General features: G+C 41.6%; 1 protein-coding gene across 4 annotated transcripts; it reads left to right on the top strand.

Annotated features, from left to right (window-relative positions):
* Positions 1–8: 8 nt before the first annotated feature.
* On the top strand, positions 9–25,154 carry CD58 (CD58 molecule). 4 transcript variants are annotated; one of them, XR_013774290.1, is made up of 10 exons: positions 9–121; positions 9,851–10,144; positions 10,725–10,979; positions 12,861–12,947; positions 15,963–16,022; positions 16,202–16,256; positions 16,349–16,523; positions 17,766–17,813; positions 19,113–19,184; positions 24,223–25,154. XR_013774290.1 is itself a non-coding variant. In XM_079306017.1 (6 exons), exons 1-6 carry the CDS (start codon positions 79–81, stop codon positions 16,273–16,275), a joined length of 813 nt encoding a protein of 270 aa, XP_079162143.1. In that variant the 5' UTR covers positions 9–78; the 3' UTR covers positions 16,276–16,331. The 4 variants fall into 4 exon arrangements, 2 of the variants coding, with proteins under 2 accessions (XP_079162143.1, XP_079162142.1); XR_013774289.1 differs by lacking the exon at positions 16,349–16,523; XM_079306017.1 differs by lacking the exons at positions 16,349–16,523; positions 17,766–17,813; positions 19,113–19,184; positions 24,223–25,154 and having other exon boundaries at positions 16,202–16,331.
* The last annotated feature ends 1,584 nt before the right edge of the window (positions 25,155–26,738 follow it).

The following is a 26,738-nucleotide window of genomic DNA, read 5'->3' as shown; positions in this document are numbered from 1 at the left end:
AGGCTGGGGCGGGACGAGGCGGGGCGCGCCTACTGCCGGGTTTTGGTTTCTGCCTGGGCAGTGATCGTGCAGGCAGCGATGTGGCTGCTGGCTTCACTCCTGTGCCTTACGCCCCTCCAAGGTAAGCTGTGACAGGGCGGTGGGGACACTTCCCGATTCCTTCGCTTTTCTTTCTCCCTCTCTTCATGCCGCCCGGAACAGCGAGAGCGCGGCACCCTCGGCTTCCGTTCCCCGGCTGTTCGGACGGGCTTGTTCTGCCCCGGAGGGGAGAGGTGGAGGCGGGCGGGGCAGGGATCAGGGAGACCCAGGGGGTTCCGAGGTGTCCGGGGAATTGCCCCAGTCGTCACCAGCCCCTTACGAACCCTGCGACAGCGGCTCCATGCGTGGGGCCGCCGCCCCCGACTGCTTGCTCGCCGTCCCGCCCTGCCCAGGGGCGGCGGGCACAACCGGGCGGCTGCCTCCCTCCCGGTTTAGACTTTAAACTAGACTTACGTATCAGCCATCATACGTTCAAGAACTACCTACCCAATTCTTGGAAGGTTCCTGTGACCCATTTGTTTCAAAGTGGTGTTACGGGAAGCTTGGGGTGGGGATGTGTGCGATTTTTGTGGCACCCGCGCACGGGGTATTGATTCCTGCCCCGAGATTACCGCTCGCTGCTAAGGAAGCAGCACCACAGCGCAAGGGCAACCTCCTCCGGTGTGGACGTTTGGCTTCGGATCCTGAGGTGTTAAAGAAGTCAGGAAATCAGCTTTTATTGTAGAAGTATTATTGTCATCCCTAAACGTGAAAATGCTGTTTATTTTGCATTCTTGTGGTCGTTCTTGCTCATGGACAAAGCATCTTTTTGTGCTGGTTTGGGAGTTTTTTTTAGCAACTGGGTTTATTTGTTTGCTTGGATTTTTTGTTTAGTTTTTAGTTTTTGGTTTAGTTTTTGTTTTGTGTTTGGTTTTTGTTTGTTTTGTTAGTTTGGTTGGTTGACTTTTCAGAAGTAAATTATTAATATTAACTGCTGTTGAAATTCTAATCAATGGCCTTCTTAATTCAAATGTCACTGCTTTGCCTTAGGAACATAGTCCTTACATGCATAGCCCTTGCATGAGAAGTATAAACAAAATTTGTTCATTTTTGAAATTGAAGATGAATGTACAAACTTTCTTGTCATCAGAGCAATCTGCTACTGCTAGATGGGTCAAAAAGCATGATTTAATCTAGGAAGATCTTTAATTCCTCTAGTCTAAGGGATTTCTTCTGAGTTTGGGTTTTGGGGTTTGTTTTTGCATTGAGAGTTTCCTGAATGTGCCTAAAATAGGGGCTGTATCCAAAGGAACTTCTCTGCTGCTAAGAGTTCAGAAGAACTCCCTGTCATTTCCTTCTCATACTGTTCCAAAGGTCTTCAACTTGCTTTATTTAATTGACATGGAGAGATCCTGTTCTCTATGAGAGCACTGAGAGTCCAGGTGTGCAGGGAGGATCAGTGGAGAATCCAGGACATAGCACACCTGCATAAATCAGCCCATGTTAAGCCTTTGCTGCCATTTCTTATGTTACCTGAAGTGCTTTTGCAAAGAGGTCTGAATGAGTGTAACTACGGCATGATTGCCACAGTATCTTCTTGTGACTTTTTCTGTGAGTCAAGGCACTTTGTTACCTTGCATTATGTAAATTGGCATGCTGCTACTACTCTGCACCTCTCAGCCCATGTGCTTAACCTGGAAATAAAAGATTACAGGTTCCGAAGAGCACAGAATTGAAAGGAAGAGGTGATGGTTCTTGGACAACTGGAGAGGGTAATTGTGGCTGCAAGTGTCATAATGTCTTACTTTAATGAAAAACGTAGCTAGTTCTGTTGTCTTCTCTGTAAAACTTGGATTCTAAAGTGGTTGATTAGGGCAGGAGATCAGGAATGCAAACACTTTACTGTTTTTCACTAAACTAAATAGAAATGATTTCACACCATGGTTTTGTTTGTATAGTTGCATTATTGTTGTTATGTGTGTGTTGACTATATGAGAACATTTCATGTTAATTTTAATAAGGAAAAATAATCCATCATCTCTCTATGTGAAAATCAGGTCCCTGAAAGTCAGACTGATCTGCCCAAGTGCATGAACTAAATCAGTAACAGTTCAACTCGGCATGCAAGTTTCTAGGCTTGCAAACACCTATTCTAAACACCAGGATGCTGTTGGTAGGTTCTTATCTTTTGTCAGCCTTCCCCTCCAGAATCCTTTCTCCATCCAAATTCAAAGCATTGTACTAATCTCAGTCATACTGCTGAATGTCTGGAGTAGAGAAGAGGTGTCCTTCATTCCCCTGTGGAAGCCAGAAGTTGCAGTGTAGCTTTGATGTCTTCAGAGTTCCTAATAGGCACACATTCCTGCTTTTGACAATGCCAGGCCAAGTGAGGTTTTTATTTGATGAAACCTCAGACTTGTCAATTACAGCACAAAACCTTGCCACAAGGCTATGGAAGGACTTTGATTTTAGACCTACCAAGAGCATGCTTCTTCAGTTGTTGGAAGTTCAAGACAAAACTCTGTTCAGATTTGGGATCCTGGATGTCATATTTGGGTGGAAAGAAAGTCAATGTGGTATCTGTGGCTTAATTTAGTGATAGAACCCACAGAAAGATCTTTGCATCCTCCCTGTGGAGAAGGTAAATAAATAATAAAACACCAACAGGAGGATCACAGTGCAAGCCACACCTATGTGGATGTTCTGTTGCAGGGCAGATGGCAGCCAAACTTCTACTTGCTTTAGCTGTGTCAGGATCCTGCCGCAAAAGCAGAGGGGATATGGGACGTAAGCTGGGTATGTGAACTAGAGAACCTAGAAGCATTCTTTTCTGTAGTAAGGCTCATCTGGAAGCCACACAACTCTTTCAGTGTTCTGAGCACCAACTCTTTTTATGCAGTATTACTGCCTTCTAGTTCTTGCATATTTAGACAGATTCCTTAATGCCATTTTCATTTACGATTGCTTCATTTCTCAATTCAGCTTCTTCATAAAAATTGAGTTAAACTGAGAAAACCCAATTCACCTAAAAGCAGAAGTTGCCATCTCCAGTGCTGAGCATAGACTGAGAGTCTGATAAAAATGATTTTTCATTCAGACTTCTTCTGAGAGTGACCAGCATAGAAACCAAACTTCCCTCAGTGTGGCTTTTTGTGTCTGTGTCATTTGGCAGTTCAACAATTTTGGGCTGGCTATTATTATTATTTATTATTATTATTTAAAAATTTCCTGTCTTTTCTCTGCACACAAATATGTGCTCCTTTATACATTTGTATTGATCAGAAAAACAATGGGATTGCTCAATGTTTTTTCTGTGTCTCTTCACTCCATGAGAGGTGTCATAGGAACTACACTATAAGACATTGTGATGAATGTGGGAAAATCTGGACTCCCAACAAATTCAGATTGTTTGTGGAATGTGGTTATTTTGTGTGTTGCTAATAGAAATGTCAAACATAATTTAAAAGACTATAAGTTGGAAAAAATCAGTTGTCAGCACTGTGAAGCTGAGACCTGCTTGTGTTCTCCTGTCCCCTTACTCTTGAATCTTCCTGAATTAAGAGGAAGTTATAAATTCCTTACAGAGAAAAAAAAAACAAAAAACCCAAACCTCTGCCCACTGCATAAAAATTCTTGTTAAGAACTGAGGTAGTTATGTCACATTAAAACCAAAATAAAACAATAATTTTGCCACTGCTATTGAACACTAAAAGATTAACACAGTGAAAAGTATTTCTGTAAGTTTTGTGCCTTAATGTAATTAATTATCTTAGACTTTAGAAAGCCAAGATCATCTCTGGATTGCATACACAGACTCTTTTGATCCTGAGTCTGTTAAAGGTGTTCATAAAAAAAATAATGAAAAGAAAAGTGGGTGAGTGGATGTAGGTTTGTTTATTTTTGTTTTTTTTCCTTACTGGTCTCTGTGGACAGCTTGGCTGAAAGGATAGTGCAGGAGGGAATATTTCCCAATGACTTGCAGCTGTACTGATTACCAAGAAGTGGAAACATCTGTGTCTGGCCAATCGGTTTGGAGGACATAAAGAACTGGGTTACAGGCACTTGCAGTTTAAGACTGAAAATCTGCTGGAGTAAGAAAAGGAGTCTTCTGGCTGTGTTATGAGGGGGTAAGGGATCTGCAGTTGTGTAAGAGACAGATATGGTAAGAAGATGTTGTATGAGGGACAGTCAAGTTTAGGCAGCTGGGACAGGGACAGCTTTTTTTTTTTTTTTTTTTTTTTTTCCCCCCCCCCCCACCCCCGCCAGTTATGCAGAATGAAAGGGGTCAGAGCTGTATGGAACTGCCTATAAGAAGAATCAGTACGGTGTAAAGCTGCCAGTAAGAGGAGGAGTCGGAGTTATCAGAGAGAAGTCCATGAATAAAGAAGTCAGAGTTGTGTGAGAAAAAGGCCTGTAAAAGAAGGCATGTAACATTTGCAAGTAAAGGACTGATGGGAATGCTAGTTAAAGGGCTGGTGGTGATACCAGCGCTGTCCTTCTTGATGTAACTATGATAGTCCTCCTATATTTTTAGAGCCTCAGGAGAGCCTGTTGGCCATGCTCAGGGTAATGTGTCTGTGGGCTGGCTGGGTGATACAGGATTTGTAAGAGACAGAGGTTGTAATTTGGAGTCTGTTTAAGCTGGTGTTGGCACAGGTCGGGAACAGTTCATGTCTATGGCATCAGTTTGTGACGTCCTTTATAAGTAGAACTGCAAAGATGATCTGGCTGAAAATGAACCTAATTGAAGGAAAGAGTTAAGATTATCTTTTCAGTGCTGTTGATCACAGAGCCCACATGACGACTGTTCGACTGTTCGTACGGCATAAGGAGGTGCTGCTGTCTGGATGCTGGGAATAAGTGACTAGAGGATTTGGAGCCATAGAATGGTTTGGGTTGGAGGAGACCTTAATGATCATCCAGTTCCAACCCTCTGTCATGGGCAGGGACACCTTCCACTAGACCAGATAGCTCAGAGCCCCATCCTGACTGGCTTTGAACACTACCATTGATGGGGCATACATTCTCAGGGCAACCACTTCCAATGTCTCTGGACTTTCAAACTGCTGCTTTTTTTCATAGTATGAAAGACTGACTTGCATTTAAGTCGGTTCAGTCCCAAAGCAAAGCCCAGAGACTGTAAAAATTCAATATGTGCAGGACACAATGGTTCTCTGTTGTAGTTTACCGCTGCTAAAAGTGGTGATTCCCAGTCCTCTCCCTCCCTGGCCTGTTCCAGTGCTCAAACCACTCTCTGAGTGAAGAACTGTTTTCTAATATCTAGCCTAAACCTCCCCTGACACAACTTCAGGTCATTCTCTTGGGTCCTGTCACTGGCCAATACAGAAAAGAGACCAGTGCCTGCCCCTCCTCTATGCTCTTACTCTCGTTTTTTTCTGCATTTTGCTCACTTCTGCTCCATTGCATGCATGAGCAATGGTATTCCCACAGTGAATCACATCTAGAATTTAGTCTTTCTGTGGGTTTTATTGTTGTTTCTCTAGTTGGAGTGGGGGTGTGTGTCAAGTACAATTTGTCAGCAGATTTTACTGTCTGCTTGCCTATTTCACTGCAGGAACAGACAGAGAAAAAAGGGAGAAAGAGGAACAAGTCATCCCCATGCTTTTGGTCACCAGTATAATTAAAAAATGACTGGGTAGCCTCTCCATGGGAATGCTGCCTATTGTTGGGCACTTGCTGAGGGATATGACTGAAGGTATGGATTTTCTGGTGGGGAGGGACCCAGACCTGTTGGTATGTGCTACCCTTGGGTCCTGCCTTTGCTGATGTGTAGAGCTCTGTAGATGTAATCCCATATTGTCCAGGGGAGCAACACGCACATCTATAAATGTGCTGCAGTATGCAGGAGAACACCTCTGCTTTGGATAGTCTATGTAGGATTTGCATTCATTCATGCACAAATCTGATTTTGCCTTGAAACAGCCTGGGCTACTGCTACAGCTTATTGTCATCTGTGTTCTCTCTTTCAGCTGTAGCTTTTGCATGTGCTTTTACACCATGAATTTAAATGCTTTCTTGCTGGAGTTTGGGAATGGGGTAGTGTTTGTGGTCTGTGGGGAAACTAAGAAGACTGTGGTTGTTGAATAGTCTCCCAGTCCTCTGGGACTGAACATTTATTTCAGGGTTTTCTGCACCTGGTGGTTTTGAGAGTTAGGAAGGAAAATAATTGTCTGCTGGTTACAGTTGCTGGGGAAATTCAAAATTTTAAAAAAGCTGAAGAGAGTGGTGGTTGGGAAGCTACAACAATTAAAAGAAAAATCAACTCTTTAGAAAGCCCTACTCCTGAAGTAAATAGTTCCTTGCCATAAACTAATTAGTAAGGACTTTTCTACTCAGTTTCAGCAGGTGGAATGTTAGTGTCTTAATGGTAATAGGACAACCTAGCTGCTGCCTGTATAAACCTAATATATACCCATATGCATTTCAAACAGGTATCTGAGACCAAAAATGTTAATAACAGTAAGCTTAGCCCTTTTTAATGTGAAGATGTTACCAAGACAGGTGTTCTCCAAAATAACTAGGCTTTATGTCAGCTTAATGAAAAATTGTGAAGAAAGTCAAATCACGTAGACAACTATGGTAATGAAGCATTTATTGCTAGTAAATTGAGTATTAAATTCTACTTAGTCTGAACTAAATATGGATACCTTTAGTCTGCTAAAATGCTGTAAGAGTCATAATCAGTGGGAGCATTAAAACTTGAGTACAGCACTGAGTTGTGTGGGTCTGGCTGCTGGAGAAATGGGAGCAGACAATGATGTAGACAAGGTGAGGTGGTTTTGCAAAATAGGCTTTACCCTCACAATGTTAGGTCCTCTTTATCTGAGCATGTGATTTAACTGGAAGGAAAGAACACCAAGACTTGGTATAAGAAGGAATTTGGAGTGGGTTTGAGGAGATACAGCAGCAGGTAGTCTGATGGCTTCTGTAGAAGCTACTGGAGGCCTTTGCATGGTGTTATTTTGTTGTGTGAACTTTATCTTGGAATAATAGGTAATAGTAAGAGAGGGAGAAAACAGAAATGAAAGAAAAGGCAGTTCTAGCCTTCCAAAGAGTTGAGAGAGTGGTTGTCACTTCTCCTTTGCTCACCACTGTGGAATAGGAAATATGTTTCCATATAAACTGAAGTTGAAAAGATGGGGAAGGGTTTCTTAGGAATTTAGAAAAGATGATAACACATACTTTTTCCAGGAGTTCAAAGATGTGTGGTTATGACCTTATGCAACATTTCTGTATGATTTCTTTGAAAAAGGAAGCTGACGACACTGAATGGGAGTCTTCTTCGCATTTTGACTAGACCAGTGAAGCAGGGAAATAAAACCAGAGACTGGATGTTTTAAGGTGGGAATAGATGACTGTTATACTTGAATAACCTTTTCCTTGTCATACTGCTGGGAGCCCTGAATGCCCTTGGATAGGAGCTCATCAGCTCCTTGCTGCCAAGCCTTTTTTCCACCAGCCAGCAAGAAGAGTGAGCTGAAGACAGCAATGCCCCCCTATGCCATGTAGAAACGGTGGAGAGAAAAATGTTTTTTTTTTCAGCTCTGCTTTCCTTCAGTCTCACTCCTGGGCTTGAAGAAGCGTCAATTTTGTTCTAATAACTCCAGCCTGGCACTTATGACTAACTGAAAGAGAGTGAAGACATGAAATGTTTACCTGGATCAACACCCAAATGTAGGAAGTTATAAGTGGTTGGCTGAGCAGTGGTGGCTGTCCTTGCTCATGTTCTTAGTACCCAGCAAAGAACTGCTGTCCTTGCTGAAGGCTCTTGTCAAGAGCCAGTATGGTTTAGCTTCTGCTGATGTCAAGCCACCACAGCCTCGTTGTTTCTGTGAGCCAAAGCTACTGAGAGGTAGAATTTCACAGTGGGAAGAACAGTATTTTTCCCCATACTAGGAGTACCGTAGGTCCTTAGGCAGTGAGGGATGACTTCTTGAGGAATATATGCTCCTGGGAATTGTCTTTATCAAACAAACATCTCTAACAAGACGCCAAGCTTCATTAGATCAAAATAGAATCCCACCCTACCCAGCATCTTACAATCTCGTGGTCTCCAGACACACAGTCTGGAGTTTTGGCATTCTTTTTTCTTCTGGAAATCATTGAGATAGGTGGAAAGAGATGCTCAACCAGGATGTTTAAATCTGCCTGAATGGGATAGAATACAAAGAAAGCAGGTAGGTTGTGTTGACAAGATGTGGGAGTTGATAGCTTACCCTGATTACTTCTACAATTCCTGTGCCTGGAATGGGCAACAATGTAAGTGCAGACAATGAGAAGTTGCAACTCCAGTGGTGTGAGAAGAGTGTTTTCATGGATAAATTGCAAACAAATTGGATATTCCTTAAAAAGTAAGGCATGGAGAAGATGTATGTGCAGTTCTCTAGCCAAGCACATGGAAGCATGTTTCTATTGCTTGTGTTCACTGTGCTGTCAGAGGAAGTCTGCGTTTCTATGGTGTGGCAGAAGAGCTGATAAGCACTGTCCTTTGCAAGTGGGAAAGGAAGGCCTATTTGACATTCTGTCTGTCAGAATATAGGAATTGGCGGATCTTTAAACTGATGCCATTTAGGAGTCAATAAAAAAGATAAAACCCAGAATACTAGCTGTGACCTGGAGCCAGTTGGTCTGAGGAGTAGTTGTCTGAAATTTGTTTTACCATGCATAGTTACTGTTTAAAGGGAGGTTTTACATGGTGCACATTGGGAATCCTGCCTTAATATGGGACCTCACTTTTATGTTACACATGCGCTACCTTCAACGTAGAAGTAAAAAGTTACCAGCTACCAGTGGACCAAAATTGATTCCTAAATGCAAATGTAACTTGAGCTCAATACCAAAGTGTTTTATGTCTATGTTCCTGTCTGCCAGGACAGTGATCTTGTAATTGTTTTAGAGATTTGGAGATATTTGGGGGTGGAAGCTGATTGGTAAAGACTGAAGCAGAGACACAGGTTGTGATTCCTTCCCTGCAGTAGGATTTTTCCTGTTAGATTAGTAGTTTGTATTGTTTGTTTTTTCTCACAAATGTAGCTGTTTTCAATGAAGATTATATTTAATGAAGAATTATATTTCAATGAAGATTATTATTAAGAAATATCTCTCCTGTTGTGTTTTTTTTTTTAAATTTATATTGAATGATTGGGCATTTTTAGCAGCATGCAATTGACTCAAAACTGAGAGGGGTGAAGGTTTCTAAACAGCTTTGTTCTTGCTGACAGCTCTGTCAGATCTCAGAGGATGGGATGCTGTTGTACATATACTGCCTGTGAAATAAACCTAAGTGACATTTCAAGGGAAATCTCTTATACCCCCATGACTTCAGAGCAGGTCCTTTGAAATCAGTTTTGTCAAAGTGTGCGTTTTACTAACTGTGAGTATACATACTGGAAAAATTGCAGTTTATTTCATTAGCAGGAACTTCATTCTGGGTGTTCTGCAACAAGATGCAGTTTTATGGATTCTTGTGGTGACAATTATTCATTTAGTATTTTCCACCAGATCATAGTCAGGAGGCCTAATTCAAGTGAACAGAGGATAGAGGGGCTTAGGATAGGGAAGATCATCAGGGCAGTTATTCTGCCTGGGACTGGAATATAGAAACTGGATTCCTTTGCTATGCCTGTCACACAATTTTGCTGACAGCCTGGGTTTTGGTAATTCTAAACTGATGTGTACCTTAGTTGGCAACTTTGTGATGTGCTTCTAACCTAAATCTGAATGCATCTGATATTGCATATAGCATTAGTCAAGTGGTGTTTTATAAAACTGTTGTTGAAGTAACTTTTTCTTTTTTTCCCTCCCCATATAGCACACATTGACTGTATGTATGTAGTTGGTATCATGGGAGAAAATTTTACTTTTCCAGTACAAATAGACCAAAGAGTAGTGGAACCTGTTTGGAAGAAAAACAAGGATATAGTGGCTGAATGGGAAGAACAAAACAAACCGACGTATTTTGATCCTCTCCGTAACAGGAGTGTACTTATGGAGAATGGATCCTTGACTATATTTAACTTGAAGAAGGATGATGCTGGCACATACATGTTACAGTACTGGGATTCTGTGAAGGATCACTACTTAGACTTCAAACTTGATGTATTAGGTAAGTACTGGAAAAACTGCATAAAGAAAGTGAACTACTATTCACTTTAATATGTCTAGACAGGGCATTTCTCAGGGAAGCAAATAGAAACTTGTCTCTGAAAATTTGTTCAAAGTGCCTAAACAATTTAAAGGCAGCATCTCATTTGTGTGCCCATCATTACTCACCTTGGGATGACTTCTAAATTGTGTATAGATGGCACACTGCACTTTCAGGTAGACAGCCAAACTTTTTGAGCACGCTGATCGGGTAATCCCAGGTACTATGTATCTATTAAAGATATTCCTGCAGGCATGCAGGAATATCTGTGGCATCCTGTGCAGATCTACTCAGCCTTTACTAGTAGTCTTTGGGAAATATGTGTGACCAGTGTCTATTTGTCCTATAAATGGTGAGCCTCTTGGACTAGGCATAGGAGACCTACAAAAAGGTGGTTTACAGGTCATTTTCAGAAACGCGTTTCTCTCTTGTGCCTGTGTACACACACTCCCTCACTTGTCTCTGTACTCTCCTGCTTTTTTTGCTCCTGTGCTGAAATTCTGTATAGCTTAAAATAATAAAGAATGTTTTCTCCTTCTAGATTCCCTTCCAGAACCTAATATAAGTTGCAGCATCAGTGATGATGAACTTGTATTAAACTGTACAGCACGTTTCCAGGGGTCTCTGAGTTACACTTGGAAGCTCAGTAACAAGCCACACAGTCACCAGAACCAGGAGCTTTCCATCCCTTTGAAGCATGTTGGTACTACCACCAAAGCTACATGTATCATTAAATTTTCACAAACGAGAAGGAGTTCTGAAATCTCTTTGATTCAATGCCTTCCAGAAGAAAAAGGTAATAAATGTGTCATATTGCAAACACAGGTCTGAGAGACTTGTTTGGGAAGCAGCATGGCCTTTGTTAGATTACTCCTGACTTCCCAGGAAGTTGAATTTAAAGAGTAAAAAGCATCAGAAGTGATTTGCCTGCTAAAAATGTGTATAAAGTTTGTCAAAAGTATGAGGATGACAGTTTGATCTCCCTGGAAAAATACTTTTTGCAGTGATCTCCACAGAATAAAACTTTTAGGTGCAATTTGATTGAGTAATAATAAAGATTAGAAGGTCTTAGAAGATCTCTTCTGAACCTTCTGTCCTTATGTAATTAATGCTAACAGCTTGTCCTCTTTGTACTGCTCTCCGTGGATTGGAGTGAAACTATTCAGCCATTTCATCTAGCAGCCATAAGATGAAATAATTTCTCAGCTAGCATGTGATTGAGTCAGTGAGCATAGTTCCTTCCTCCTTCATAGAGAACAATAAAATAGAAGAGATTTCCTCATGCTGCTTATTGATTTGGGACAGCCTTCAACTTGAGGTTTGCATTTTTAGGGATTTTTAAACACAATGAGAGTATGTTTGGAACCATCTGGTTTGTAGGGTGCATAAAGGCTAATAAAATCTCTCGTTTCTGTGGAAAGTAATTGTCATGGTTTACTCATATAGGGTTCTTCCTTTACTGGGGAAACTTGTTAGGAATGAGACGTGACGCATTTACCTTGGCTGGCTGTGAGGTGTTCTTCAGGCTGATCTGTCACTCTGCCTCCTCTGTAGAGCAGGGAAAAGAAAATATAACAAAAGCCTCATGGGTTGAGATAAGGACAGAGAGAGGTCATTCAGCCATTACTGTCACAGGCAAAACAGACTTGACTTTGGGAAAATTAGTTTAATTTATTGCCAATTAAAGTTAGAAGAGATTATGAGAAATCTAAAACACCTCCATGAAGTTCCTCTTTTCTTCCCAGACTCAGCTTGGTTTCTGATATTATTTCCTGGTTTCCCTGAGCAGTGCAGGGGGACAGGGAATGAGGCTTGCAGTCAGTTCATTGTCCTTCCTCCTCAGGGGCAGGACACCTCACACTCCTTCCTGAACTGATGTGGGGTCCCTCCCACAGAGGGGAACCTCCAGGAGCTTCTCTGACATGAGTCATTTCCATAGGCCGCAGTTCTTGATGAACTGCCCCAGTGTGGGTTCCCTACAGGGTCTCAAGTCCTGCCAGGAAACCTGCTCCAGTGTGGGCTGCCCATGAGGTCACAACTCCTTCAGGAATCCACCTGTTCTGATGTGGGGTCTTCCATGGGCTGCAGAGGAATCTCTGCTCCAGCACCTGTACCTCCTTCTGCAATGACCTTGGTGTCTGTTGGGCAGATTCTCTCACATATTGTCATTCCCCTCTCACTCTTGTTGTCAAGTGGTTTTTTCCCTTTCTTAGAAGTGTTGTCCCAGAGATACTACCACAGCTGTTGATGGGCTCTGCCTTAGCCAGCAACAGATCCAGCTTGGAGCCATCTGGTATTAGCTCTATCTAATGTGAAGACAGCTTCTGGCGTCTTCTCACAGAAACCATCAAAACCTTGCAGTGCAAACCAGATACAAAATATTTGCAGAAATTTTGTTTATTTGAATTCTGTCTCAGCTTTTCATCAGCCAAAAACTGGAATAGCCATTGCCTTTCAAGTGCTGATGTGCCTTCACTGAAATGAGGTACTTAACATGTAACTGTCCTGAAGATGGCTTAGGGTTCTGCTGTTAGCTGACTCTGGTGCATTAATTTATTGAGGTTACTTTTGAAAAAGTAGCTATAAAATATATTTCGGGCTGTGTTTCTACAGAACTAGTGTATCATACAGTTGCTTTTTTACTAACCAGTCTTTTTGTTTTAAATTTTTTTGAAAGGAAACAGAAGCAGAGATTCTCTTATTGGAGCTTTTGTCCTTACTGCAATTATCCTAGTAGGAATCTTAGTATTCCTGTGCAGGAAAGGTATGTATAACACTTCCGAATTTGTGCTTCCAGATTATACTTGTCTAAGGTTCTGTAGAACCTCATGAATGAAGTTTTATGAATTTTCTGTATGAAGATTTCTGATCTTCAAGTGGTTTGTAAAAATAGTAGAAGAAGCAAGACCAAATTAGGGGAAAATAGATAGATTTGAAGGAAATAATGTACTGAACTTTCTTGCGTTCTGACATTGGGCTTTGCGTCCTAGGAAACACTGCAGTTTTCATTTGCGTACTTCTTCAGTCTGAGTGTTTGATTTACAGTGTGTTTCTACTTACCAAGTATTTGTAGCTTCTCCCATTCCTGACTGTGTTTTCACAGCCTTTTCTTTAGAGCACAAAAAAGCTGCCCTCAAGATTACATTTACTGTTGGGGCAGGCTTATACTAGATCTGAATATCATATGTTGAGTCTAATCTGACAATTCAGTGCGGCCAACTGATAAATGGGACCTTCTGTGCCTCATGGCATTGCCATCATCTGGGAGTTCTGTATTTGTTTTTTGATCCGTCCTTACACTGATTTTTGTAAATCTGATAGTTTAATCAGAAATAGTGATTACAGGCTATCACTATGTATCTTTTTCTGCCTCATTTCTGGATTCCTGCATTAAATTGTCTTCTGATTTGAGAAAGAGGGGCACACCATCTTTTCTGTTTGTGTTGGAGAGGGTCCCAAACAAGAATACATTTCTTCATCTTATGCATAGTCTGCATGGAAGATTCATGTTGATTTCCAGATGGGGCCGATGCTTGGAGGTGGAGGCAGGGTGAAGAGTGCTGGATGTATTTCCCATCTGGGAAGGACTAACTGATGATGTTCTTATCAGGGTGTAAATAGATATATATTGCATGTGGACCCTTTACTTTCCTGTTCATTGTCCATTTAATTTCTGTTGGCATGGAATCATAAAATAAACTAGGTGGGAAGACATCTCTGGAAGTTTAATCCAACTTGCTGCCCAAAACATGACCAGCTTCAAAGCTAGATCAGGTTGCTTAAGGCCTTGTCCACTCAAACTTTGAATAGTTCTAAGGGTGGGAATTTCCCAGCCCGTTTCAGCATATATTAAAGTACTGAATCACCCTTGTAGGGAAGGATATTCTCCTTATTTCTGTTACAAATTGCCCTTTGGCAACTGGTAGTCGTTTGCTCTTGTTTTTTTGCTCTGTACTTCTGAAAGGAGTTTTCTTTGTTTTCTGTAGTTGTAGACTGCAGTTAGCCGTTATCCTCTTGAGGCTGAACAAACTCAGTTTTCTCCACACCTCCTTGCACAGCTCCTACCCTACACATCGTGATGAACATTTGCTGGACTAACTTCAGACAGATGGTGTTTTTACATTGTTGGGGGTTGAGTGTTTTTCTATTACTGTGTCAATTTAAAGAATTTTTCCCATTATCATGCCAATGGAGCTTGCTGGGTTACACCCAGGAACTTTGACGATTCTAGACGAAGGGGTAGGTGGGAACTGGGTTTCCAGAGGGGCTACTCCTGTTTCTGGAGGGATTACTTGTGTTTCCGGCGAGCTTGGAGGAGGACCCCGCCCCCCCCTTTGGCTCCAGTCACGAGGCCGGTCACAGGAGAGCCAGATGGTCTGTGATCACCTGCCCTGCATCTCCCCCCTTCCAGCCTCCTACCTCTGAGGCCACAGCTGATCACCCCGACACAAACAGTGAACGAGGAGCTGCCCTCTCCAGCCCACTCCCACCTGAGACTGGCGTGACCGCTGCTACCCCCTCCCGCCTCCGCTCCCACCCGCTTCTCTGCAGCTGCCAGGCTTCGCTCGTCTGGAGCACCGGGACCGACTGCAGGGAGAGTGTGCCTGCAGCTAAAGAAAGGACTGGAACCGAGTTATCTGTTCTGTTTTGTTTGTAATTTTAACAACTGCTGTTGTTTCTGCTTGTATGGTTAGATATATTAGTAAAAGAGCTGTTATTCCTACCCCATTATCTCTGCCTCAGAGTCCTTGATTCAAAGAATTATAATACTTGGAGGGAGTGGAATTAATGTCTCAATTTCAAAGCAAAACTTCTGCCTTTATCGGCAGACACCTGTCCTTCAAATCAGGACATACATAAACTGGGAGACTAAAACTAGAGAGAGTACTTCACATGTGGGGTCCTAAATATTTAATAGACAGGAGGAATTATTTGTATGCTGGGCTGACTGCACTTCTACTAGCATGGCCCAATATTTGGAAGACTTCTACTGCAAGAGCACATTTTTCTGAGTAATGTTGAGCTTGATTGTGCTTTCAGGTCCTTTCCTGCAGAGAGGTTTACTAGCCAGGCAGAGCCCAGCCTGTAGTGATCCTTGGGGTGACTTCAAGAGATTCAGGACTTTGTTTACCTTTGAATATCACATCATTTCTGCCAGCATGTTTCTCTGGGTTGTTGCAGTCAGTTTGAGTGGCAACCCTGCTTTCCAGCATATCCCCTACTCTCCCCAGTTTAGTTTCATCTGCAAACTTTCTGAAATTGCCTTCTGTGTCCTTGTTCATGTTGGTGGTGTTAAACAATAATGCTCTTGGTGTTAACACACAATGTCACTCAAATCTGCCCATCAGCTAGAATCAAAGCAACTCAGTTACTTCCCTTGAAACAATGAGGGTTTGAACATGCACGAAAACAAACCTGTTATACCTTGGTAGAATAAGAGTTGTATATAACTCCTGCAAGCATCAGAAGTTTGCCGTTTTACATACAGGACCTATAATCAGAAACTGTTAAGCTTCACCTTAGATTTGGTTAGATGTGCTCTGACTTGTTGTCACAGACCTATTCTGTTGATCTCTCACTGAGTATCTTTCCCTCAAAATGGTATTTCATTCGTTGTGCTTCCTCCAAGTCAATATTCAGTTGCATGTTGTCAGTGAAGTTTATTTTTTTTTTTTCGGTTTGGGGGTTGAAGAAGGGAATGGAATGGAAGCTGTCAAGTTTCCAAAGGAACAAAACTTTATTTCTGAGTAATTTCTCAAAATATTTTATTTATGTTCAGGTACAAGTAAACTTAGAACAGGAAAGACTGCTCATGTTAACAATCCAGTGAATGACTCAGGTAAGATGGTGTCACAAATGTGTAGAAAATAAGACTTTTGCTTGCTCTGGACTTGTCTGTCTTTTTCTTTTTTCTGTGTCAGTGTAGTCTTTCATTGGAGATATAAAGTAGTATATTTCTTTAAGTGTACTTATTTTTTCTAGGGTAATTAATACATCCTAAAATAAATTTCTTTGTAGGAGAACATGGGCAACTTTTTTCTGGGAACAGCCAACAGCAGCCTAACTCAAGGGAGCTAAGAAACCTATGTTAGGGTATTAATGTTTCTAAACACCTGCTCTTGGTTGGAGCAGGGAAGTCTGATTTGCTCTTTCCTTTTTTTGCAGGGACTGAGCTTTTGAATTAGTTTTTAAAGTGTGCACATACAGACTCACAATCTCAGATGAGATCCAATATTGGATGATTATAGGGATCTGCACTTAAAGAATGTATTAGTGGGGCTGGCAAAGTTACTGGCAGTGAACGGCCTGTGATTTTCCTGGTCAACAACTGTCTTTAGAGGTGAATTACCTTTCTAATAGAGGAGAATTGGGGCTGGCCTCAGGATGAGGGCTGGAAAAGTGCATACTGTAGGGCAATCTGTTATTCCTCTCTTCCTATCCAGATCTCTGCCTGGACTTCTGCTGTCCGGTCTAATCTGCACTGAGGTTTTTTTTTTTTGGTTGGGTGTTTTTGGGTTGTTTTTTTTTTTTTTTTTTTTTTTTTTGGTGTGTGTGTGTGTTTGGTTCATTGTGGGATTTTTTGTCTTTTTTTTTTTTTTCCTTTGTGTTTTGTTAGAGTGTTTTGGGGTTTTTCCACTTCCTTAATTTACAGCAAGATTGCACTGTTTTCTGGCTTCTTGTGTGCTGAGGTGTGTAAATCCATCTATATAGTGAGTAGCTAAGGAAGACAACAGCTCCTTTAGTCTGTGCCCCTTTCATAAGGGTTAATTTGTCTGCCATGTTCTAGCTTTAACATATATGAGCTTTGTTGCCAGGACTGTGGTCTGTTTTTAGGAACCGAAATTAAACTCCAAGGCAGTCAAGCAGAGTGGGGAGAGCAGGGGAAGGTTCTTGAAAAATGTTCTGTTACCAGACCAAACAGTATTTCAGTGGGGAATGACCAACAGGGCCTTCTTGGAGTGTTCTGGTGTTGAGCTCATAGTGCCCTCATGTGGAGAGCTCAGTCTGGTATCTTAGATTTGTTAAAGCTGTGGTTCTAGCCTATGGTTCAGAGACCACTGAAGTCAAGACTATGGATGAATCTGAAAGTGAAAAAAGTAGAAGGGTGGCTAGGAATAAAACCCAAATAAATCTCCCAAAACCTCTCATTTTGCTTTAGAATGTTTCTATTAAAGATGCTTTAAGGTCTGCAAAGAGGAAGGTTTAAACTTCAGGTGTTAGTTCAATACAAAGATGAAGTAAAAAAAAAAAAAAAAAGAGATGCAGATTCTCCTCTCAGCTATCTCTGTCTTTTTATGGCAGATCTGTGCAACTTCACCAATAAATCTCCATCAGCAAGACATTTGTAAAGTTGTAGGCATAATATAAAAAAATGTTGTTTTTAGTCTAAGACCTTAGGTGGTTGCTGGAAGAAAATTGAAATAAATTGTGAGTTCTTAAAGTGGCATAATATAGTGGTTCCCAGGAATATATATTAAAAGAGTTTTAATGAAGTTATTGCTTTAAGGCTGAGTTCCATATTTTGCACGCTATTGAGCTATCTCCATAAATGTTTCTGGAATAGGATTTTGTTTTCTTTCAGCTGCAGTTTCACATGCTGTTCAGGATGAGAATGAAGAGCCCAAAGAAGGTAACAAGTGAAATGGAGCCCTAAAACAGAGGAACATGAAGGGAGAAAGTAATTTTGCACATGGCCTTTTGTAGACTAAGCCATATTATATGTTCATGAGTATAGTGTTTACCATTCCCCTGTTGGCCTGGAGTCTGTGTTTGGTAAACAGCACAGAGCAAGCACCTTCTTGGGGCTTCACCTTCCCTCTTGATATGATGAGAATGATGCTGCTTTTGCTGGGTTTGCAAACCATTTTTTCATCAGTGGGAGAAATAACTAAGCAGGGAGGAAAGGAAAGAGCCTCAGAGATTTAAAGATTTTATTTAGAGATTAAATGCTTATCAGCTTGCAAAATTCATGTTTGGGAGACACTTTGTCCAGAAATGTGCTTCTCTAAGGAACAAAGTCTACTGTATTTTCCATTTCCTTTATGCTTTAGGAGAGTCTTTCGACTGCATTCATCAGGCAATTAAGCAAAGTTCCAGTTTTGTTCCCTTAGTCCAGTCAGTGCAAATTTCAATGAAGTTCTGGGGCCTGTATTTTTTCTAGAAGTCCTTTTAACTCCAAAGGGCTAGTGAAATTGAACATTATTATTGTCAGTTATTTCCCCCAGTGTTGTTGCACTAGTGATTTATTCACTCATAGAAGTAATCTTTCTATAAATGGAAAAAATTGCCAATGCTGACAATTAGGAAAGAAAACTGAAAAATTCAGAAGCCTCTGGGGTTGGTCTTTATTCTTGCTGCACATATTGTAGTGGGTATAGAACAGCTTTCTTTCATCTGAAGAAATAGGGATTGTGTAGCTGATGGTGAAGGTGTGATGTACTGTGGGATTGTTATCACTTGTGTACCTATTCCATATAAATAGACATGGATATAGGAAAAGGAGGCTTATTTTATGCCCGTCCTAAAGTAGAAAGGATAGAAACACACAGTTCAGGCGAGAGAAGAATCAGGTCTATAGATAAAGGTTATCAGTTTGGACATAAGATGCAGAAAAGAAAATCCTTTATTTTGCTGCAGAATAGAGTGGAAGTGTCAGGAAAGCAAGTTAGTGCACCTCTGTGCATTATTACCCAGCAGCACCTGGGGAACAGGCAGTCACTGCTATATGGATGGGAAATAGTAGGCAAGGCTATGATGTTCTCTAAAATGTGTGTACAAAGCAATTTTTATTTGGACTTTTGCTGAGAACTTGCAGAGAAGAAGTGCTCTGAGCCCTAGGCTTCATAGAGCAGTGACCTATGCTGGGGAGAGGCAGAAGCAGTGGAGTGTGCTCTTGAGGGATGGCAGTTATTCTCTGATCTCTTTTCAGACACAGCATTAAATGAGGATTACGGTGCCCTGAAAGACAAGCAGATAGTTAAGAATTATGTCAATCAGGAAGGTAAGCCTGTTCTATGGAGCAGTCAGTGCTACTGACTCAGTAGGAAAATTTGCCATGATCCCATAGAATTTGGTGAGTTGGGACACATCAGGATCAACTCAAAACTCTGGCCCTGCAGATGACATCCCAAAAATCACACCATATCTCTGAGAGTGTTTTTCAGATGCTTCTTTATCAGGCTTGGTGTTGTGACCACTTTCCTGAGGAGTCTGTTCCAGTGCCCAACCACCCTCTGGATGAAAATCATTCCTTTTCACAATATCCAACCTAAACTTCCCCTGACTCTGCTTCATGCCATTTCCTCAAGTCCTGTCACTGGTCATGAGGGTGAAGAGATCATACCTGTCTCTCTGATTTTGGTGTCTTAACACAGTGTATGCATGATGGCAGTGTACTGTCCTCACCTAAATGCATAACAAACATATTGACAAATATCACTTCCTTCTGGCATGTACACAGCAGGACAATACAGTTGCCTTGCAACTGTTTGCCTGAATAGAACTGTCCTACATACAGCTCTGAAGCAAACCATCCAGATCTTCAAAGTGAACATAAAAAAAAGTCTGGATTTTCCTCTGTTGTGTGAGTAAGGATTTTTTTTTTTTTTTTTAATCTTTTGGTGATGCACCCACATATATGTAAAGGAAGACATCCCTCAGTGTGCACACAAGCCATAATCTACCCTCTGTGATCCAAAGGTATGCTATGCAGAACTCAGCCAGGATGTTCCTTCCTGCCTACTCTAGTCTGCCCATTCCTGGCCCTGTATGAACACAGAGATATTGTGCAGAAGAAATTTAGTTATTTTCCCATCCCTGAGTTCCATGAAATTGGGATGGCTAGCGAAGTTGATTTGAAACCACAGAAAAAACCCAGCGCCCTGGCTATAAAGACAGGAATCAGAACAGCAACTGTTCAGCTGCTTTGCTGGGGCTGCTAGAGCTGAAGAGTCATATAGGAGAGTGATTCTTCACAGTGCCTTTCAAATGTTCATGGACCAATAGAACAACCATTGTAGGTCAGGGAACCCTGTGTCTGCATCCTAGAAAGTAAAGCTGAAAGTAGAGGAATATACCAAAGATCAGAGTGCAGCAAGAGAGGAGAGTAAAGAACTATTAGGAAGCAATGCTTGGAAAGCCAGAGGCATGTGGGAAATGCTCATGGGGCTGATGGATTAGTATGTTAGGAGAACATTCTGTCCTCTTACCTGCCACAGTCATAAGGAGCTCATTCCTTGTGCTCATGCTCTGAAATGGTGGAGCCTGGAGGCTTCGGTGCGCCAATGTCACCCACTGACAGTTACTATAAGCAACTGTGTCATTCCTCGCCAGTACTTTCTTCAAAGCTATAAAAATTTTCTGTGTTCTTCTGCCCATGTGGAAAAAGCCACGGCACCACACAGCTGAGTCTTGAGCTAGGTCCAGACCTGAACTGTGAAGTTCTGCAAAGCTTCCACTTTCTTGATTTTTGTTCCTTTTGAATTAAGTAATTTTACACTGTAATTCAGTAAAAAGAAAAAAAAAAAATCTGATTTTTACCTATTTACATGGGGTAGGCTAACTCAGTTGGTGCTTCATTGGTTTTAGGAAATCACACTTCAAAAAGATTATATGACCTGTCCTTGTGACTTTAGGTGACTGAGATGTTGCAGTGTCTCTCAGCAATACTTTGTTTCACTACTCTATGCCATGTTTTCCTAATGGCTCAGTCTTCTTTGCTGTAGTTAAGTCCCTCTCCTTTCAGTGATATTAGTCACAGCTACAGGGAACAGACTATTTTTTCCTTTTCTGCAGGCTTTCATGCAAAGAAAGACTGTTGAACATCTTCCTCAGCTGTCCTCTTTCAACCCTGATGTCCCTGTTCCTATGCAGTTTATTTCTATATATTTTCTTTTCTGATGATTCCTGCTGATATCTTCTGATTTCTTGCTGTGTGGTCTGTATCTTCTTGGGAACAGTGTCCAAAGCTCAATGCCAGGCTGTCATTTGGTCTTGTCCAGAATGAACAGAACAAGATCTACTCAAAGCTTTATTCCTACTTACACGCTTGCCGAGGTGTTTGCTGTTTTGCTCTGTCACTGGCTCTGCTAACAGCACACATTGATCAAACACTGTGCAGAGCTTTTGCTGAGCTGGTTATTCTCCATCACACAACAGGAGATCTGCTCATTTCTACCTCATCCTACCACCTTGCAATTGTCCTTAAACTCAATTTCAGCCTTAGTCCTCTTCCCTAGTGTTGTGGGCTGGAACTCCATCAGTGTCATTCCACTGGCTGAAACACATCATCTACTTCATCACCCAAACCATTACTGAGAATAACTACTGCTGGGCCTCCTCATTCTTATCACAGTATAAATGTCTAGGTAAAAATCAGTGTGTGTTCCTTCACACACCTCCTGCAGCTGGGGATCATTCAGGCAGAAACTGTTCCCAGTTTTTTCCTGAATTGCCTTCAAGACAATGGGTAAAAGGATTCAGGATGCTACTTCCAGGAAGTGTAAATTATGTTTCTGCAAAAGTTCATTCATTTATTAGGTGAGGAAGTACTGGAGGAGGAGCCTTATGAAGCGCTCTCATCTTTGATGTTGGTGATCAGAACTACACTCTAATTCGATTTCTATAATTATGCAGACAAATTATGATCTATATCACAGCTTGTATTTTAAGGCATACCTGTTTATGTCAGCGCAAGTATTAGCACACCAGCCATGCTTTTCAAATCCCTTTCCAGGCATCCTTTGAGATTCTTTCTAGAAAGAACATAATTCTTGATTCTGGACTGGACAAAAGATCAGGCAAAGAATAATGCCCAAAGCATAAAAGTGAAAATTGGTGCATATAGGTAGCCCTTAAAAATCTTAATGGAGTACTCTACTCATAGATAAAGTCCCATGGGAGTGGTTGTGCATACTGAAAATTCAGTAAGGAATCAATAGAAGAGCCACAGAGCACATTGAAGTGCTGAACCAAGCAAGGATGATGTGAATGAGACTTGCAAAAGCTTTCTCTTCTTTGCAGATCTCTCTAGCATTTATTATTATAGAGTCCTGCTGATTTAAAAAATTTGAAGGTTTGAGCGCTGAGTACTCTGAATGAGCTGGTGTTTTCCAGAGCACTCAGTATTAACCTTATTTCCTTTGCTTCATTGGATGTATGGTAACACTTTGTTGACTTAAGAATAAAGTTATTTAAACATCAAAAAACACTTGGAAAAGTTCCCAGGCCAGAAAACAGTTTAGAGGTACCATGTAGGAATTTCCCATTCTTTCTAGTACTGTAGGGCAGGTACTTGGGAGACCCCACCTGATCTCCTGTCCCTGCTCTAGCTCTCCTGCTATCTACAATTGCTTCCAGACATGCTGGTGTAATTCCAGGTGTCCTTGTTAAAAATTGGAAATAAATGAGTACCATTAAACAGTTTCTAGAACAGGAGGGGAAAAGTGATTTCCATAGATGGAGTCTGATCTGACACATAAGAGTGGCTGTTCATCTCAAAGTTTCTGTATCACTTAGCTCAGCCAGATCAGGGTCAGTGTCATTCTGTTTGTTCCTAATCCCACCTTGTCGGCTCTTGCACACAGCTGGTGTTATGATCTCACACCCCACTGTATTTCTTTGATCCTTAAAATTCCACTTTTGAGTGTTTATATGACACTTATTAATAATGGCAGAAAAAATGTGAGAATGAGAAAGTTAATTGGAGATTTTTCTTGGTGGAGATTTGTCATCGAAGACTTTATGGCTGAGAGCTTAGTGTTCCAGCCCCTGCTCCCTCTAAAGATCTTACTGGTAACATATTGTAGAGTACCATTTTGCAAAGTAATATTTACAAGAATCACTGCCCATTAAATCCCAGACCTTCTCTTTGATAAGTAATACTTAGTTTGTAAATTGTAAAATGTGTAACAGCAATTATAACTTGATAATTAATAGTGGGTTGGATGGCTAATACATATTGGTGGTGTGCAAATAAAGGTAAGAGGAAAAGTACCAATAATTTCTTAAAAGCTTAGCAAAAACAGAAGGTGGGGAGAAGAGACTAAAGGTATTAAACATTGCTAATATTTGCTTGCTGATTAGTGTAGTTGCTTTTTTGAAATGAGAAATATTTTGCATATAGTTTCTCATATAGAATACCATTCTCTGCATCAAACTAAATTGGAATGCCTGTTCCCAAGTAAATCAGTCACAATGACCTTGGCAGATTAGACATCTAGCCGTGCTGGAGAGACCACTCTCAGAGTCAAGTATAATTTCTCATGAACTCTTCTCTACCAGCTCCCCTTACTGGCTGTGAATAGAGATGCTCAGGCATAAAGGGCCCAGCTGCTGCCAGGCTTTGTCAGAAATTCAGATGTAAAGTGAATTTGCGTAGACCGTATGTTTGATTTTTCAGTGCAATACACTATAGCATTGCCTGGTGTTCTCCCAGGAGCTGCATCTATGTGTGGTTATGATCGCTAGATGAGCAGATTCCTAGACCTAATACTAAATGTATTTCATGTTGTTTGAACAGTGCTTTTGTCTTTAGGTTGGGCTCCATACCTACTCTATGATGCATGCTTGAGTAAATTGTCCCAAATAGACAAGAACTTATTCAAAACTTGCTGCCTCTTATAAGTTCTGCTCTGAAATGGGCTTTCATAGGGGTTCCTATTGGCCAGAGTGCCACTTCCTATCAGCTTTCACTGGAAGCAGTGAAGCTTTCAGCATAACAGAGTAGACTTGATCTATGTAGTGGATTCTACAACTAAATGAGAAGTGAGAATCAGTTACAAAATTAATTTTCTGCAGTTTGCTTAACATTAGCTGTGTTCTCAGCTGTCCCTTTGCAATTCTCCAGCTTTAAGAGAAGAAAATGAATTGCCTAATTCCTCTAACTTCACCGTAAATCTAAAGGAAATGTGCAATTTCCTAAAGGATATTTTATCTCATTTTTCTTTTTCTTTTTTTTTTTGTTCTGTTTAGTGAAAGAGTAAATTCTGTATTTTTACTTTAACATACCTATTTTGCACACATTATTTATTCTAGTCCAGCCTAGCTCTGCAGGGACACATTGAAACCAGCTCCTTGCAGTGCAGCATCCTCAGAAATCGTCAGCTGCACCACGAAATTATGGTCTGTAGGAATTGCCCCACTTTCCAGTACTTGCTGTGCTCCAGAAGGGATGGAAATGTGTTAGAACTTTGTTTATCCTTGGGACTGATAACCTGGGCACACTCTGCAGCTCCAGAGCCCACATGATGACACTTGGTCAGTGATGACACTGAGGAGCTTCTGGAGCCACCCAGCCTTCTCCTGCCTGTCAGTGTACCTGCCTTGGCATGCCTGGTGTTTGGTTTTTCCTCAGAGCCTCATCCCTGCTACCTTGCCCTCTGAGTTGAACTGCAGAGCTGGAACACAAAGCATCTTCTACCTGGTTTTAAGGGAGAACCTTGAAATGTGAAGTAATGCCAGTGCTTTCACCAACAGCTGAAGTGTGTTCTTTTTTCACATTGCACGTTGTAGAGACTAGTGGGCCTTCCACGGCTTCACCCGCAGCCTTGCCCTGGAGGGATGTCCCTTGAATGGGCTGTGAGTATCTTATCTCAACCCTCCTGGAAGGATACTCCTTAGGTTGGTACATCTTTTCTTATCATGGTGAGCTATCCCCAAAGGCTTCAGTGATGCCGCCATGCCCTAGTACCCATGTTAATCATTTGTAATCCATTGGTTTTCCCCCTTGGTACCAGGTTGAGAAAGATAAGGATGTAACAGGAGGGTTTCACAGATACGTATGCATAATAGAAGTCTGTAGAATCTGAAGAAGGTAAAGAAATGATAGCAAGTTTTGATAGAGAAGAAAATAATTGCTGAGCCAGTCCTTCTGGGTAACTAAGAAGGCAAAGAGCAAGTGAGTTGGAAGGGGCTTTTATGACTTAGAGCAAAGGATAAATCCACCTCAAACAAAAGATATTTTTACCAAGCAGGAAGATTTTCACAGACAAAAATACCATGTTGCAAGTGAAGAAAAGATCTCAGAATCTTCCACTGCAAGAAAACTGAAAAAACAACTTTTAGCTTAAACTGTAACATACTAACTTTTGGTGAGTGGGAAATAGTAGCATGAATATGGTAATGTTAGTAGTTAGGATAAGCTATAGGTAATAGTCAAGGTGTTGATTGGCTGTTATGTAATAAGATGCACAGCAGAGAAAGAAATATAACACTTTGTAACATGAATAGAACAGAGCTTCATGATAGACAGTTTGCCTATAGCTGTCAGCTATAGGCCCACAGTACCCAAAGACCCACAACTACTGTAACCTTGTCTGTGCAATAAACAGCATCTTGAAAGCTGTCTGAAGTCTCCATCCCTCTGTCCGGCTCTTACAGTACTACCCTTGTTTTCCCCCATAAAAACCCCAGTTTTTCCCCCAGTTCTCTAGGGAGCTGCCGTCCCTGGCTCCCTTCACAGAGCTGCTGCATAATAAAGGAATTGCCATACGCTGCTTCTGTCTCTCTGTCCCTGAGCTGGCCTGGGATAGTCTTGCAAGCTGAGCTGAAATCATTGATCAGAACTGATCACTTGTGGCCACAGGCCGTTACTTGCTGAGGTTTATCTAGCAGCTAGGAGACTTGCCAGAAGACCACCCTAGAAGGCAGTCCCTTGCAGGACCCTCTCTCTGGGAAGGTTGGTGGCTTCCCAATTTGGAGCATCAGATCTCCTCGGTCTCTTCTAGCAGCCAACAGCACATGACCTTGCTTCACCTTCCAGGCCCTGAGCTAAGCTTTCCAAATTAAATACCACTGCACTGTCCGGAATTGTCTCTCCCTTTAAATGCTCCTTCCTGTGGTGAACTGCCTGCTTGCTGTGGTTGTATCATCACTGTCACGCATCTTCAGCTCAGAGTCACTCTGTGCCTTGGTTTCTTATCCTCACTTCATACACCCCATGGTGCATTGGCCCCATCTTCAATTTGCATTTGTCCCATTTTCCCTTGGCTGCCAAACCAGCATACCATTCAATGCAGTAGTGTGGATAAGCTACTGGGGGCAGCAGCATGGATAAACCAAGGACATCTATGGCCTCCTTGGATAAACCAAGATGTGCCCTCCTTTGTGCTGTGCTGTTCCTGACTGCTCTTTAGCAACTCTTGCCTGCAAGCATCCAAAAAAACACTGTGGCTTGCTCCAGCATGGCATGCTGTGCTGTGAACACCTCACTCTGGTTGGATGTTGTCCTGGGGTGACTTTGTCATGTTGAATTGTATCCCCATTCATCTGTTTAGCCCAGAAATAAGTTTTGTACCATTAAGGCTGGATCTGAGAGTGAAAGAGAGGGAAAGGAGTAGCAGTGGAATGTCTGAGGCAGTTGTTTTCAAAACATAGAGATAGGAGTTTCATTGCTTCGTCTCCTGGACTATGTTGCTGTGATGAACAGCGGGAGAGAGCTCTTCTTTGCTATTAGTTGGTTTTTGACTAACTGAAGCAGAGAAATTCCCCGGACAGTTTTTTTCCTTTTTTTCCTGGAATTATTTGAACCTGTTCTGGACTGGGGACCTGAGGGAGA

Source organism: Erithacus rubecula, assembly GCF_903797595.1.
Source record: "Erithacus rubecula genome assembly, chromosome: 1".
Classification (NCBI taxonomy): Eukaryota; Metazoa; Chordata; class Aves; order Passeriformes; family Muscicapidae; genus Erithacus; species Erithacus rubecula.
Note: the sequence above shows the minus strand (reverse complement) of the source record. Positions and strands in the feature narration are given on the sequence as shown.